General features: G+C 46.5%; 1 protein-coding gene across 5 annotated transcripts in view; it reads left to right on the forward strand.

Annotated features, from left to right (window-relative positions):
* MYO16 (myosin XVI) overlaps positions 1 to 16,729 on the forward strand; it is a 637,262-nt gene that overhangs the window by 372,487 nt on the left and 248,046 nt on the right. For all 5 annotated transcript variants that reach the window (XM_084616853.1, XM_084616854.1, XM_084616856.1 and 2 more), the window contains exon 15: positions 12,483 to 12,600. In XM_084616853.1, coding sequence (XP_084472979.1) covers positions 12,483 to 12,600 — 118 coding nt within the window. The remainder of the gene's footprint in view (positions 1 to 12,482; positions 12,601 to 16,729) is intronic.

Below are 16,729 nucleotides of genomic sequence, written 5' to 3' on the forward strand. Positions count from 1 at the left end.
TCATTGATTTCCTCCAAAAGGCCTCAGAAAGCCCACTTTGGCTTCCACAATCCTGTGTGCTAAATGTATTGGCTCCTCACTAGTCACCCCAGGTGCATCATAAGTTAACCGTTTTACTGGTCTTATCACCCTGTCTCGTCTATTGAGAATCTCTGTTGCTGAGGTAAGGGGAACGTCCTCTTGATTGATGGATGGAGAGGCTTCCTTTGAGGGTCTCTTGGCTACTGGCGTAGGCCCCTGCACTCCTAGTTCTAATGCGGTAGGGTCCAAGGTGCCCAGGACATCCTCTACCTGAGTGTCTCCACTGGCCAATAACCTGTGTGTGTCATCACACGGGGGTCTCATCAGCGGCACAGGGGTGTCAGAAAGGGGCCTAAATAATTCCGCCATAGGGTTTAGGGTGGAAAAGGGAGAACTCTCATTCGGTTCAGCTGGTCGAGACTGAAATCTTGTCTCCATCCCAGGATACACCAGGGTTGTGTCTTCCTCCTCAGACTCACTCTCAGATGTGCAGAATAGGGGTAAGTTAGCTGCAGGAGGCTCACTGTCTGTGTTGGATGGCAGCTTTGGTCTAGCACTTCTGTTCTGCCCGGCTGCCCTGTCATGGCCCATCTCATAAGGGGTGCTTACCAATTCCCCCACAGGGAGCAAAAGGTTTCTATGCACCGTCTTTATTTGCCCTGGACTGTCTTCAGGTTTGATCTTGTAGACCGGCAGATCTCCCAGCTTTTCCATCACCAGGTAAGGTATTGCCTTCCATCTGTCAGCTATCTTGTGTTTGCCAGCGATACCCAAATTTCGCAGCAGGACTCTGTCCCCCGGCTGGAGCTCCTGCGATCGCACTCTAGCATCATATCGATGTTTGTTGCGGTCTGCGTTCTTCCGAGCCGCAGCGGTAGCCAAGCGATAAGCATCCTGCAGCCTTTCTCTTAGTCGGGATACGTATTGCTGATGAGTTTCATAGCTATCTCCATCCTCTGATACACCAAAGCACAAGTCTATGGGTAATCTTGGTTCTCGCCCAAACATCAAAAGATATGGGGTGACTCCCGTAGCATCGTTCTTTGTGGCATTGTAGGCATGCACCAGAAATGCGACATGCTGGCTCCAGGTTGCCTTCTGCTCTGGTCGCAAAGTTCCCAACATATCTAATAGGGTTCGGTTGAACCTCTCTGGCTGGGGATCACCTTGGGGGTGATAAGGCGTTGTCCTAGACTTTTTAATTCCTGCTATCTTCAGCACCTCCTTCAGAAGGTGACACTCAAAATCCCGCCCCTGATCAGAGTGTATCCGAGCCGGGAATCCATAGACTGAGAAATATTTGTCCCACAATACTCGAGCGACGGTGGTGGCCCTCTGATCACGTGTGGGATATGCCTGTGCATACCGTGTAAAATGGTCAGTCACTACTAGAATGTTCCCAACATTCCTCTTGTCTACCTCTACAGACAAGAAATCAATGCATACCAACTCCAAAGGTTTGTTGCTGGTGATGTTCTTGAGATATGCAGCCCTCGTGGGCAGAGTTTTCCTTTGAACACATCGAGCACAAGTCTCACATTTCCTGCGAACATCTTCAGCCATTCGGGGCCAATAGAACCTACTACGAATAAGTTCCAGAGTCCTCTCCATCCCTAAATGCCCAAAGTCATCATGCAGGGCCCTCATGGCCAGGGCTCTGTACCTTTTTGGCAGTACTAGTTGTGCTCGTTGCTTTTGTAAAGAGTCGGTGGTCATTCGGTGTAGCACTCCCTGAATCAGTTTTAATTTGGTCCATTCTCTCAATAGTAGTTTACCCTCTGGGTTAGGTGGGACAACTGCAGCTGGGCTTCGCCCCTCCCTTTTGGCAAGTAGTGTATCACGAATGTCAATATCTTGCCGCTGGGCTTCTTGCCAGTCGGCCGCATTGAGCATGGGCAAAGGAGATTGGTCCAATGCAATATAGTTCACTGAGGCAGAAGGCATGCATTCAGGGGGCAGGCCCAAAGCTTCTGCAATACATCCCTGAAGGCTCTCACAGGCCTCTGGCTCTCGACGACTCACACTGCAAATAGCTCTCACTCCATCTGTAGGTATCACAGCAACTTCTGGAGCCTGTGGACGCCTGGACAATGCATCTGCATCTACATTGCTTCTCCCTGATCGGTACTGAATGCTAAACTCATAGCTAGCCAAGGCGGCCACCCATCTCTGCCCTGTAGCATCCAGCTTAGCACTTGTTAACACATAAGTCAGTGGATTGTTGTCTGTCCACACCTGGAACTGAGCACCATACAAGTAGTCTCGAAATTTCTCAGTGATGGCCCATTTCAAGGCCAAGAATTCCAGCTTGTGGGTGGGATAACGAGTTTCACTATCAGACAATCCTCGGCTGGCAAAGGCTACAGGTTTATGTTTGCCTTCCACTTCCTGGTACAGGACTGCTCCCAGACCCTCCAAACTGGCATCAGTATGCAGGATAAATGGTTTGCTTGGGTCAGCAAAAACTAGGACTGGAGCATGAGTTAGGCAAGTAATGATTTCTCGAAAAGCCCTTTCACATCTCTCATCCCACCGTGGCCCAAATGGTGCAAAGGGGCCATAGTTTCTCTGCACAGGAGGCTTTGGGAACCTCCCCTTATTCCTGGTCTTAGATTTGTTCTTGCTGGACTGATGTCCCCTGGTAAGATCATTCAGAGGCTTTACAATCGTAGCATAGTTTTTCACAAACCTGCGGTAGTAGCCACTAAATCCAAGAAAGGTCTTGAGTTCTCTATAGTTACTTGGACGTGGCCATGTAGTGAGTGCTTCTATTTTATCAGGATCAGTACTCACACCCTCTTGGGATACGATGTGACCCACATACTTCACTGAGGTTCTGCAGAACTGGCATTTGTCAATTGAAAGCTTCAGACCATAATCCTCCAACCTATCAAGCACTTTAAGAAGTCTTTCTTCATGCTCCTCTAAGGTTCTTCCAAACACAATCAGGTCATCCAAATAAACTAACACTTGCAGTAAATTCATGTCTCCCACAACTCTCTCCATGAGACGTTGAAAGGTGGCAGGCGCTCCAGAAATCCCTTGGGGCATGCGTTCGAACTGATAAAACCCTAATGGGCAGATGAAGGCGGTCTTCTCCTTATCTTCTTCTCCCAGAGGGATCTGGTAGTACCCACTTCGAAGATCCAACACAGAGAACCACTGGCTTCCCAGCAGACAGTCTAAGGCATCTTGCACTCGAGGCATAGTGTACTGGTCGACCACAGTACGGCTGTTTAGGGTGCGGTAGTCAATACACATCCGGATTTTCCCATTCTTTTTACGGACTACCACAATGGGCGAGGCGTATGGGCTGCGGGACTCTGTAATGATGCCATTCGCAGCCAGCTCCTGAAGATGATGTCGCACATCTTCCATCTCAGAGAGAGCAATCTTCCTAGATCTCTCCCTAAAAGGTCGAGAGTCATGTAGTCTGATATTGTGTTCTACTCCTTTTGCACATCCCACATCCCACTCATGCAGTGAGAACACCTTGGATCTTTCACAAAGTTTCTTCCTCAGGCGATCTTTCCACTCCTCGGACACTGGTGAATCTCCAAAGTCAAACTTTGCTGGGTCTATCGTCGGAACTTGCGTTTCACACTGGGGGGTTACAATTGACTCGGGTTCAAAGAGGTCTGCTATCTTTTGTCCTCGCCTCACAAAAATATCACGACTTGTCCCATTAGCAATCAGTATAGTCACCTCTTCCTGGGCTTCAGCAGGTAGGGTTATGACTCCACTAAGAACCAGCACTCCTTCAGGGAGCCCTCCCTCAGTTGGCTGCTCCACCACTGCTAATGTTCTCTTATTGCCTTTCAGGCAGGTACTCATGACAATCACCTCCTTTTCTGTCATTGCAGGCACCACTAAGGGGACCGGGCCTGCGTACCTCAGTGCTCCCACCGGCAAATCAGGCATCACTCTTTTTGCGTCCTCAATTTTTCTGTAGGCTGCAGCACAATGTGTGTGTATCACCAAGGTATTCAGGTATTGGTCCCCTGCTCGCTGTCTGCAGTAATCTGCAAGTACCTTAAAGAGGCTGGAGTTGGTCCCTATCAGCACGGACACATCAGAGACACCTTTAGGGTCAGGGCATATTAAAGCTGCAGTGTCCACCTCCTGTCTTACCCCAGCGATCTCTTCTGGGAATTCCAGGTGTACAATGACATACCCCTGATACGGGTATTCATCCATGCTGAGACCACACAGGCCAAGCCCTGTCAAGGGCTGTATAGGCAGATGCATAAGCATCTGCTGGTAGAAAGACTGGAATATGATAGTCACTTGGGATCCCGTGTCAAGCACTGCTCTACATTCTGTCCCTTCAACCTTTACAGTGACCTCAGCTCGAGGTCCTATCAATCCTGGTGGGATTCGGGTGGCATGGTTCTTCGCAGGGGAGCCTCCAAACCCTGCAGGCCTAGGCGGCTCCCTTCCCAGGCCCTGGGGCCGTTTCCCGACTTTCCCCAGGTGGTCCTCAGCTTTTGGTATACTAGCGGGGGATTCTCTGCATTCTGACACCTGGCAGCAATGTGCCCATCCTGGCCACACCGGTAGCAGAAGAAGGATTGCCCTTTCCCGTGTTGCCGGGGTGGGGCAGAGGTTCTAAATGTAGTCTTCTGGACCGTGGTAACAGGGGGTTCCTTGTACGCTGAAGTCTTTGCTGAATCGATGGTATTCTCTAGTTCAGCCACTTTCTGTGTCAGGACCTGCACTCGTTGGGTAAGTTCCTCTTGAGGATTCACCATCAGCGCCTTGGGCGCTCGTATGGATGTTGTGGCAGTTGCCTGGGGTGGCTGAACCTCCCAAACCTCACCAGCTGCCTGCCTCTCTTCCTCCTCTCGGACCTCTTTTATCAGTCGAGAGTAACCCGGTGGATTGTCTTGGCGCTCCCTTAATCGAAGGTGGAGAAGGATTGGGTTCTGATATTGAATTCCCCTCACAATCTGAGCCAATCTAGTCCGGTCCATTTGCTCAACCGCTACTGCTCCCCTCATGATGGCTCTCTGTAATAATTTCTCCAACCTCTGTATGTAGGCAGAAACTTTCTCTCCCTTTTGTTGCCTGGCATTGAGGAACTTGCAATAAACATCCTCTGAGCCCTCGGTTCTCCCGAAGGCATGATCAAGGGCCTCTAGGCAGTCCTTTACCTTGACCCCAGGGTTACTGAGCTTCAGGGTGCGAATCACATCTAGGGCTGGCCCCCTGAGGCACTCTACTAGTCGCCTTCTCTTTTCAGCATCAGGTACTGCCCACTCCTGCAGCATTTCAGTGGTGTGCTCCAGCCAGGGTTCAAATGCTTCCTCCCCGGGTATTGGGGTGGGACCCCCAGAAAACAGCCTCAGTTTACGATAGGGGCTTGACTCAGGGTGGGGTGGCACGACCTTCTCTAATGCTTGCCCCAAAGCCTTCACCCACTCATCAGGTGATGGAGCAGCCTCCTGGGTTGGGACTCCTGGGTCAAGGCCCTACAGACCCGGCATATCAGCCAAGGTCTTCCCCTCTCTCCCCAAAAAGGCTGACATTTTCTTTAAAAACTCCACTTCAGATGCAGGAGCCGGTGTGGGCTGGCTCCCAGTAGTTATTACCTTCCACTCACCATCTTCCACTGCTATCGTGCCTGGAACCTGTAGAGGGTCCACAGCCGACGGCAGCTCACACAGTACAGCAAAATCTCCATCCTCCCTCACAAATATGCGCCCACGCATTTTACACTTACTCAGGTACTCAGTGGATGCCCTTAAGGTAGGCTCTATTGAGCCTTCATCGAATGCCTCCGGCACCCCGGTCACCAGGACACAGTTCCTAGGGTTAATATTCATCCCCTTGCACCAATCCTCTAGCAAATGTAGGGCCATTATACAAACTGTAATTTCTTTCCCAAATATAACAGATCAAAACAACAACAACCAGATTCTGGGTTCTCCCAATTTAATGACTCACCTAAGATGTGCTTGCGAGGGGTACTGACCCAGTCTCGATCCCGGACGAGCCCCCACAAATGTAACCCTTCTGCCAGGCCAAGTTGATAGCAGCAAGGGCCGGGTTCAATACACAGGGGTTCCCTCTCATTAAAGCAAATGCAAAACTGGCTCGAGCCCCCACCCAGTGACCTGGGAAAATCTTACACACCCCCTGGGCGCCTCAAGGAGGCAATACTTCCCCTCTCGCAAGCACAGAGTCTTGGTGTAGTAGAGAATCTTTAATAACATGAGGCAAACAACATCAGCATTAAATTGGGGAAACACCACAACTAGTGTTCATTAACCAAACCATGAACACTGACCCACCCCAGAAAATTTGGGCCACATCCTTTCCCTCAGGCTCTTGAGTCCCAGAACCCAAACGTCTCTTGAGTCCAGCAATCCACAAATCGCCCAAAGTCCAAAAAAAAAGTCCAGCCCCGGAGTTCAAAAGTTCACCTGCAGAGTGTTACTCCCCAATCTGGCTAAAATGTGCCTGGGTGTGGGGGAAAGAGGTAAGGGGCACCTTAAGTGTCCTGAAGCTGACTGCCCCACAGGGCTCTGCTCCGCTCCACCACGACCGGCTCCGCTCTGCACAGCTCACCGTCTCACGACCGGCTCCGCTCAGCTCGCCGTCTCACGAACACACCGCTGTCTCACGACCGGCTCCAGACAGCTCGCCGTCTCACGAACACACCGCTGTCTCACGACTGGCTCCGGACAGCTCGCCGTCTCACGAACACACCGCTGTCTCACGACCGGCTCCACTCAGCTCGCCGTCTCACGAACACACCGCTGTCTCACGACCGGCTCCACTCAGCTCACCGTCTCACGAACACACCGCTGTCTCACGACCGGCTCCGCTCAGCTCGCCGTCTCACGAACACACCGCTGTCTCACGACCGGCTCCGCTCAGCTCGCCGTCTCACGACCGGCTCCACTGCACACTAGAACTTCCGGCTCCCCACTACTTGACACAGTGCTCAGTGATTTCAGCTCTCAGTGATTTCAGCTCATAGTAGTGGGAGCCTTAGTGCTGGTGCACTATAAGGCTGAAGTGAATTCAGCACAATACCTGTAACAAAACTCTTAATAGACCCAAAATTAGCTCTGACATTCCACAGTGGAGAGAGACAGAGGTGCAATTGGTGCTTCAGGCCCTCACAAAGGGGCCTACACCACCAGGCACTAATACCTGTCTCAAGTCTCTCTCAATTCACAGAGTTTTGGAACCCATGTCCCTTGCCTAGTGAGTGCTACTCAGTTGATGGTGAGTCCTCCATCATAACAAAAAGGCCAAGTACAGTTCCAAGCACAGTTCCCATAATCAGGGTACTAACAATTTATTCTTCCCGCCCCAATAACAGAGACACTGGGGATCCCACAGCAGCCAAAGTGACGATTTGGGCAGTTATGGCCTCATTCTAGGCGGGGTGGGTGTGCCTATGCAAATGAGATCAGCCCCTGAAGTTCTTTTCCACAACTTGCCACACCTCACCACCAGATGTCAGGGTGGAGCCCACCCTGTCTCTGCTTACATCTATAACTGTTTCCAAAATGACCTTTTGGGCTAAATGACTCATGCTTGGACTCGGCTCCGCTGCCTACTATATTGACCAATATTGTCTCATTGTTTACGTATACTCCCCCCATTTGTCTGTTTGTATCCATCTGTTGACTCTTCTCTTACACTGTAAACTATTTGCACCAGGGACTGTTCTGTGTTTTTACTGTGCCTAGCACAATGGGATCCTGGACCATGATGAGGGCTCCTATGTGCTATGGGAATACAAATAAGAACAGTCATAGTAATAATATTTGAAATGTTTTAATCTGCAATCCATGCAGTCATTTCTGATTTCTGAATGTTCTGCTTTTAAAAAACTTGTCAGTCTCTCCCTCGCTCACCATCACCCCTTAAACTGAGCTCAAACTGTCATTGTTTTGGAACACAAACTTGTCATATGCATAATCTTCAATAAAAATGAGATATTTGCTAATTTTGGGGGGTTTTTTGCAATAGCATTTGAAACTGACACACAGGTTATTCAAAACACACTATTTTCTTTCTGAAATATTCATGCTGCGTTCTAGATAGAGAAACACTGGCCAAGTACAACTGACACAAATAGACAGTGTTTGTTGTCATCAGTGATTATTTGCAAATGAGAAGCTACAGATGTGCAGATACATATCTTGTACATTCACATGCCGATGAGTTAGGAGTCCTACTGATGTCTGGTTATTGGAAAACACACCTACATTCATATTTCAATAGTTGTGTATTGAAATCTGATTACATTGAAATAAGCACAACTGAATTTACTTCAGGCATTATACATTCAAACGAAGCCACAGTCTGGAAATTCAAATATTAAAGTTTTCAGAGCAGTGTTTACTTTATTGCATTGCACTGTTATCACACAGAGAGGTCTGAATCACTGGCAATACTTTTTAAAATACATGCTTTAATATAGATGATCAATGAAACTGTGTTAATGTTAGAGAGGGAACTGTAACTTTTCAGTTTTGTGCATTTAAATTCTCCTGTTTGATGTTGTACTAGCATAGTTATATACAAGTAACAAAGCCTTAGTTCATTATGTTAAACACAATGGGTCAAATCTAAAGCTGGTGTACATCAGAATAACTCCACTGACTTCAGTGGACCTACACTGATTTGCTCCACCTGAGGACCTGGCCCATAAATCCTCCTCCTGTATTTTAACTCAGTTATGATTTCAAAATCAAGATCAGATCTTCTATGGCTTTTCCTTTCCTACAGTTCAGATTAAATAAATAAGAAGAACTGGAGGACTCAGAGAATAAGTAACTGGGAAAATGACCAGCATGGTCCAGTGACTACGGAACAGGAATCGGAGTCAGGAAACTTGGGTTCTGCTCCTGACTCTGACACTGACTTGGTCTCTGTCATTGGGCCAACTTCTGTCAACAATCATGCAGGTGCAATTCAGATCAGTTAAGATGCTTTCCATAAAAAGTAAATGAGCACATACATAGGAGGGCAAATTTGGTTTTCACTTTAATTTACTTTTTAGGAAGTACTGGTAAGCATGATGAGCTAAATTCATATGTGCAGCAGCTATGCATAACTCTATTAAAGTCAGTAGAGTTGTATGTCTTTACACAAGTGTGGAATTAGTCTCACTTGGCCAAATTCATCCTTGATGTAATCCTGCTGAAGTTACAGAACTAAATTAGCCAATTTTCTGCTGCCATCTACTGGACAAATAGCTAATTAAATTTGTAATATTTCAAGGATATGTTTTAGTCACTGGTATTTTTAGTAAAAGACATGGACAGGTCATGGGCAGTAAACAAAAATTGATGGCCCGTGACCTGTCCACGACTTGTACTATATACCCCTGACTACTGGCGCTGGGGTGGGGTGGGGTGGGGGCGAGCAGCAGCGCACAATGCAGGACACCTGCTGCTGCTGCGGGGACGGGTTGTCGGGGCTGGCAGGCTCCCTACCTGGCTCCGCATGGCTCCCCGGAAGCGGCAACATGTCCCTTGGCTCCTAGACGGAGGCTCGTCCAGTGGAGCTCTGCGCACTGCCCCCACCCTGAGCACTGGCTCTGTAGCTCCCATTGGCCAGGAACCGTGGCCAGTGGGAGCTGCAGGGGCAGTGCCTGCGAGTGGCAGTAGTGCACAGAGCCCCACTGGCCACACCTCCGCTTAGGACAGAGCCAAGGGATGTCGCCGCTTCCCCAAGCTAAGCAGTGTCCGGAGTCCTCACCCCTTCCCATACCCAAACTCCTGCTGCTGATGATGGGGGGCACAGTGGCCCAAGACTGCCCTTGTAGCAGCCGGTGCAGCTGGCCCAGGGGCTGCCCGAGCTGCTCAGGAGACCCACAGGCCTGCCGTACTGGCCGCTGCAGAAGTCACGCTGGTCATGGAAAGTCATGACTTCCATGACAGACATACAACCTTAGGCATGATTTTCTACAGCCTTGCACTTTTGTGTAGTAAAATAGTAGTAGTGCATTATACCCAAGTTTTCCAAGGTGCAAATGACAATGCAAGGTGCAAATTAGTTCTGAGTCAGGCTCTCCATCTAGTTTAAAAAAAACATACTAAAGGGATGGTTTAGATAATACTTAATCCTGCCATGAGTGCAGGGGACTGGACTAGATGGCCTTTCGAGGTCCCTTCCAGTCCTATGATTCTATGTAACTATATGATATATAGTGACTTAAATTCACAGGGAGTCACACAAATCCTTGCTCAACCAAATGAGAAAATACACTTTTATTGTAAGACTTTTTAACCAAATATATTTTAAAAATGTGTAAAAATGGCACCTGGATTTGCCACTGCATGTTATATATATACCAGTCATTTGTTTGTGTGAGAGAAAAGTGAAACTTATTTTCACTCTGCAAAATATATTGTTTAAAAAAATAATTTGCCCAGTAAGTTGGATCAAGGAAATGCATTTATAGAGAGCTGCCAAAAAAAAAAAAAAAGCTGAGCTGGATTCATCTTTCTTACACTGGTGTAAATCAGGAGTAACTCTATTTGAAGTCAATAAGCCAGATCCTCTCCCTCACTCCAGCCCCTTTGTGATAGTCTAATGGTGCACAGGGGCCATAAAGCTGCTAGGTTTTCCCATCTGGGGAGGTCCCCAACTGGCACATAGCCAGCATAGCCGGTTTCTGTGGTACCCCGTCAAGGTTCCTCCTCCACTCTAACTCTAGGGTACAGATGTGGGGACCTGCATGAAAACCTCCTAAGCTTACTTTAACCAGCTTAGGTTAAAACTTCCCCAAGGTACAAATTAATTTTATCCTTCGTCCTTGGAATATCCACTGCCACCACCAAACTCTAACTGGGTTTACTGGGAAACATAGTTTGGACACGTCTTTCCCCCCCAAATCCTCCCAACCCTTGCACCCCACTTCCTGGGAAAGGTTTGGTAAAAATCCTCACCAATTTGCATAGGTGACCACAGACGCAAACCCTTGGATCTGAGAACAATGAAAAAGCATTCAGTTTTCTTACAAGAAGACTTTTAATAGAAATAGAAGTAAATAGAAGTAAAGGAATCACCCTTGTAAAATCAGGATGGTAGATACCTTACAGGGTAATTAGATTCAAAACATAGAGAATCCCTCTAGGCAAAACCTTAAGTTACAAAAAAGACACACAGACAGAAATAGTCATTCTATTCAGCACAATTCTTTTCTCAGTCATTTAAAAAAATCATAATCTAACACATACCTAGCTAGATTACTTACTAAAGTTCTAAGACTCCATTCCTGGTCTATCCCTGGCAAAAGCAGCATATAGACAGACAGAGACCCTTTGTTTCTCTCCCTCCTCCCAGCTTTTGAAAGTATCTTGTCTCCTAATTGGTCATTTTGGTCAGGTGCCAGCGAGGTTACCTTTAGCTTCTTAACCCTTTAAAGGTGAGAGGATTTTTCCTCTGGCCAGGGGGGATTTTAAAGGGGTTTACCCTTCCCTTTATATTTATGACAACCCCTATTGCAGCCCCCAAGCAATCATGTCAGGGATGGGAGGGAACATAGCTGAAATGTTACTACATGGGGAGCCATAGCCTGCTGGTGTTCTTTAGATCATCTCTGAGGCTGCTCTAAAGCATGTCAGGGCCACAACTGGCATGCAGCTAGCCTGAGAATCAGGAAGCCACAACCGGCAGATACTGGTACATCAGAGAACCTGACCCAATGGAGTTGTGTTAGTGTAAAACTAGGGTAAGTGACTTTTTATTTCTAGGATGTGGCTCTACCTCCTGATCTCTACCACTGTCTGTCAACAAAGGTTTTTTGCAGTGTTGTTGTAGCCTTGCTGGTGCCAGGATATTAGAGAGAGACAAGGTCAGCGAGGTAATATCTTTTATTGGACCACCTTCTGTTGGTGAGAGAGACAAGCTTTGGAGGTTACACAGAGCTCTTCTTCAGGTCTGGGAAAGGCACTCAGAGTGTCACAGCTAAACACAAGGTGGAACGGATTCTTAAGCATAAGGACTTAACATACGTTGCAAGAGACCATTCAGAGTGAAGTGGGCAGTTAATATCGCTGCAGTCCTAGGACAAAGGAGTATTAGAGGGTTACAAATTGTTAAAATTAGCCGTAATCTGGAGTCTTTATTGAGTCCATGATTTTTACTGTCTAACAAAGTTGTTATTTTAAGCTCCCAGGCTCATCTTTTGAAGGTAATGTGCAGGTTTCCTTTGAGCTTGTCTCTTTCACCAACAGAAGTTGGTCCAATAAAAGATACCACTTCACCCAATTTGTCTCTCTTACAAAGGCTTTGTCCTTTGAGCCCTCCTTATTTCCCTATGAACCTTGGCAAAGAGTTTCAGAAATAAAAGCGCTATATAGGCACACAAATAACTGGCCTGATTTCAAGTACTATTCACCCAACAGTTGCCACTGAAACACATTGAAACTCTTTCCTGTTTACTTCCTGTCATATTGCCACTTCACTACCTTTATATTTTATTGCAGGTAAACTGTATCTTGGAGGCTTTTGGACATGCTAAAACAACCCTGAATAATTTGTCCAGCTGTTTTATAAAATATTTTGAGCTGCAGTTCTGTGAGAAGAAAAAAGTATTAACTGGAGGTAAGTATTATTTATATTATGGTTGCATCTAGAGGACTTCTGCATCTGAGTCCCATTATGCTAGGCATATAGAAAATGATGGTCCCTGACCCAAAATGTTAATTGTCCAAAAGACCAGACATAATAGGCAGATGAGACAAGTGGAATTGTGGTATGAGGCAAAGAAGACAAAATTATAAAAATAGTAGCATTTGTGTAATTATTAGCCAATCAGTAGCGGGAATCATAAGTACAGTATTAAAAAGAAGCTATCTGTTCTATTTAACCACTAGAGGGCAGATAAACACAAGGAAAATTTGTGGAATACCTCCTATATTTCAAAGGAAACTATATTTCTATATATGTTTATGGTTTAAAAAAATAACATGATCTATTTACTTTTCTAATGAAATTAAAAATAAGTAAAGGATCATTAACGTAGATTACAAGCATTGGTAATTAGGGTTATAGTATGTACTTTAATATCTCCTGAACGAATGGTTCTCAATCTTTTGCACTGGTGACCCCTTTCACATAGCAAGCCTCTGAGTGCAACACCCCTTATAAAAATGCGTTTTTAAATTTATATATTTAACACCATTATAAATGCTGGAGGAAAATCGGGGTTTGGGGTGGCGGCTGACAGAGGCACAATTCCCTGAAAAGCTTCTGGAGTGGCACAGCTATGTGGCAAAAGCTACAGTCTAGCTTCTGGGTAAATTAGAGTGAATTGTCCTCATGTTTCCAAAATAATCCATTTTTGTAACATTCCAAATTGGTCTGTGCTTTCAGAGAAGTCCCCTAAGTACATTCTCTGGGTATATTTCAGTTCACAGAAATAAGGACAAAAGATCTCAGTTGATTTTCTTCTGGAGAGCTCACTGCACCTTTAGTAAAATTAGATGGTTTATTCTTTTCCCTTCATGATGAAAATATCATGGTGTGTGTAACTAAAAGGATTTTTTCCAGTTGGAATATGATACTTATGAAGTAAATTTAAAACTAAGACGAGTAAAGCAAGGTTTTTCATTTATAAATCACTGCAGGATGATTTGAAGAAAGAAGGTGATTTAAACATCAACATGGACTAAAACCACATTTTGACTTGAGGGTGTAAGATTAAAGCTAAAGGTTGTAGAACTCAGGTTTTAAAAATCCTATATTTCATGTATCTTTAATTGAAGTCAATAGAGCTACTCCATGTATAACTAGCACACACAGACATACACACACAGAGAAACACACACACCTAGATTAACATAACATTATTAAGGTTGCAAAGTGAAGTAGTCAGAAGTTAGGAAATGCCAGATTAAGGTTCCCTATGCATTATACAATACAGCCTTTAATTACATGATCTGAGATCAAATATACCAGGCCTTTGTGGCCCCCTGCTTGAGACCCCAGTGCTCTGCTGCACCCCATGCCAGGCAATAGTTCTCTGAGAGGAAAAGAGCAGCTGGTATTAAATCTCCACACTTGCCTAGAGAGGCATCCCGGGAGCAGCCATTTTGGGAGCCATGGAGATCTGGTCCTCTAGCAGCTAGAAGGCCTAGCGACCAGCACCAGCCAGTCTACACCCAGCAGGCCAAAATAAAAGGAGCTGCCTGCTGCTAGCAAGACAGTTCCTGGCTGTAGGCTGCGGAGTGAAGAAGGATGTTTCCTAGGCCGCAGTCAAAGGAACCAGGCCCGGGCAGGGCCTGTTTGTGACCACAGTTGAGGGCAGGAGTGCAGGAGAAACCCTGCTGGATTGATTGAGGAAAGGGAATTAAGCTCAGATGGGTAAGAAACTATTGTGTTATAATTGGTGCTAAAGGGCAAGGAACTTTTTTTTTTTTGAGTTTGTGGTACCCAGGAAGGAGGTTGGACTGTGTGACCCAGCGGAAGGGCTGAGCCACAGAAGACCCGCAGGGCACAGAGGGAGCTGAAGAAAATGGCACCACTGTGCCAGGACACAAGGGGTTGCTCCAAGAAGTGAGTGTAACTCACCAAAATATGGTACCAAAAGCAGGATGCAAGACTGCCTTTCATCAAGAAGGGATCATAATACAAAACAATGCTTACGCCCATCTCAAGCATGAGATCGCCGATATCTTGAATCTTCAGATGAAGCAGCAGCAACAAGTCCAGGAGCATTAGTCTCAGGCTTGGTAGGGAGCCCACTATGACAGTGTCTGGATAGGCCCAGCCATCACAGACACCAAAGGAGAAGAAGTCAGACAGTCCTGCTAATGGGGCAGGTACTGTGGGCAAGAGGGATCTACATGTTGGGTTTGCCCCTGGAGTAACAGAGATAAAAGGAATTATTGGTGGGTGCTGAGTACTGAAGCACCCAGGGGAGGTCTGGATCACAAAGGATGCCTGCTCTCAGATGCCAGAGACTCTGATGGCTGTTAAAGAGACTTAGCCCCAGAGCTAAGAAGAGTGAAGTCCCAAAGGTAATGTGTTTCATGTGTGGGGAGCTAGAGCATGTAAAGAGACATAATCTGGCAAGGATTTTGAAACAGAAATAGAGAGGACCTCACTATGGGGGTATGAGAAATAATGTAACTCGACAAATCTAAGGTATGAAAGTCAAGACCGGGTTCTATCACACGGTTCACTGTCCCCACTGTTTATCAGGGATATGGTGATGTCTCCTTTAGCCACCGGGCAGGAGAGTTTCAGAAGTTTAAAGGGCCTGATGCAGGAGTCTTAACCCAACAAACAAACAAAACATTCAGAAGAACCCCAGCACTTGCAGGGAAGAAAGCAAGGACCCTAGTGAGGAAACTTGGGGGAAGGTCCCAAAATTCCCAGCATCCCAGGGAACACGTGGGGCAAGAAAACTAATGAGATGATGGAGAAGTTATTCAGTTTAGAGATGCAAATGTGGACTTTCCAGGTAAAATTATTCAAGGAAAGGGTGCAAGTCTAGTAACTAACCAACAGGCAGATAGGGCTAGTAACAGATAGTGAGAGAAATTACTTACTTGGACCTAGATGCAAGGGCTGGCTGAAATGCTCAAAAGGGAGCAGGGTCTTCCTCAGGAAAAAGCCAGAGTTAGCACCTGAGAGGTCCATCAGTTAAGGGTGCAGCTCTAACACTTATAAGGGCAGATGATGGCTAAAATACTCCAGGCTTTGGATGACTGCACATCTGAACAAGGTGTCAAAGGCCAGAAACCACCTGACTGGGATGGACCATCACAGTGGTGGCCAATACATAAGAGCAGAGAATCTTGATTTTAGCAGGGAAGCAGAGCTCAAATCAAAAAGAGGCAAAGTAGCAGCATGACTGGGGATAACTGGTTTAGGAAAGCAAATACAGGTTTAAGGCCAGTAGGAGATATGATGAAGTCCAAATACAGATCTTCCCTCCCTCCTTTAGAGGTGAGGGCAGTGCGGCTGGAATAGCTATAGACTCAGAGTCCAAGAAATGCCAGGCAAATGGCTATTAGATAGATAAAGGGAAGAGGGAACTAATTAACAGGACAAGTTCCCGGGAACTGAAACAGGAGGAGCAAGGGCTTGACCTATTGATGGAAGCCTTTTGGAAAGGGCAGCCAGACAGGTTTAATCAACCAGCCAAGGGAAGAAGTGAAAGACACTGAGAATGGGGATAGTGCAGTGCCACATTGAAACAGCTGCTACACCGGGAATAGAAGAGAGCAAACAAGCTATACGACCAACTGTGAGAGATCCAGGCCAACAGCCAGACTCAAGCACCAGTCCTTCGCCAGTCGTGCAGCTACTTTTGGAAGTGGGGCTAAAATCAAAGATGGAAAAGGAAAGAAAAGAGGTTGCTAAAGGAGCAACTGCAAAGTCTGCAGGTAGCAAATCAGGCTGAGACCTCCTGGCTCCAAGAAGAGCTGGACAAGGAGGAGCTAAAGGAGAAGCAAGAGAATTTCCAGCAACTACAGATGAGAAGGAAGCTGTTTAGATTGACTGTACAGCCAAGATCAAGGAGATCCAGCAGAGGAAGGATGAAGAGCTGAAATTTCTGCTGTTTTATAACCTGAAACTGCAACAGGATCTACAGACAGCTACATAGAATGTCTCTAAAGTGCAGGGCTAGCTACAAAGTCAGTGAAAGGAACATGAAGTGGCTCTGAAAGACCTCCAGGACCAGATGCGGCACTGGAGACCCAGCAGATCAGTTTGCAAGAGT

The sequence above is a fragment of the Lepidochelys olivacea genome (assembly GCF_965140295.1).
Source record: "Lepidochelys olivacea isolate rLepOli2 genome assembly, chromosome: 1".
In the NCBI taxonomy this organism is placed as follows: domain Eukaryota; kingdom Metazoa; phylum Chordata; order Testudines; family Cheloniidae; genus Lepidochelys; species Lepidochelys olivacea.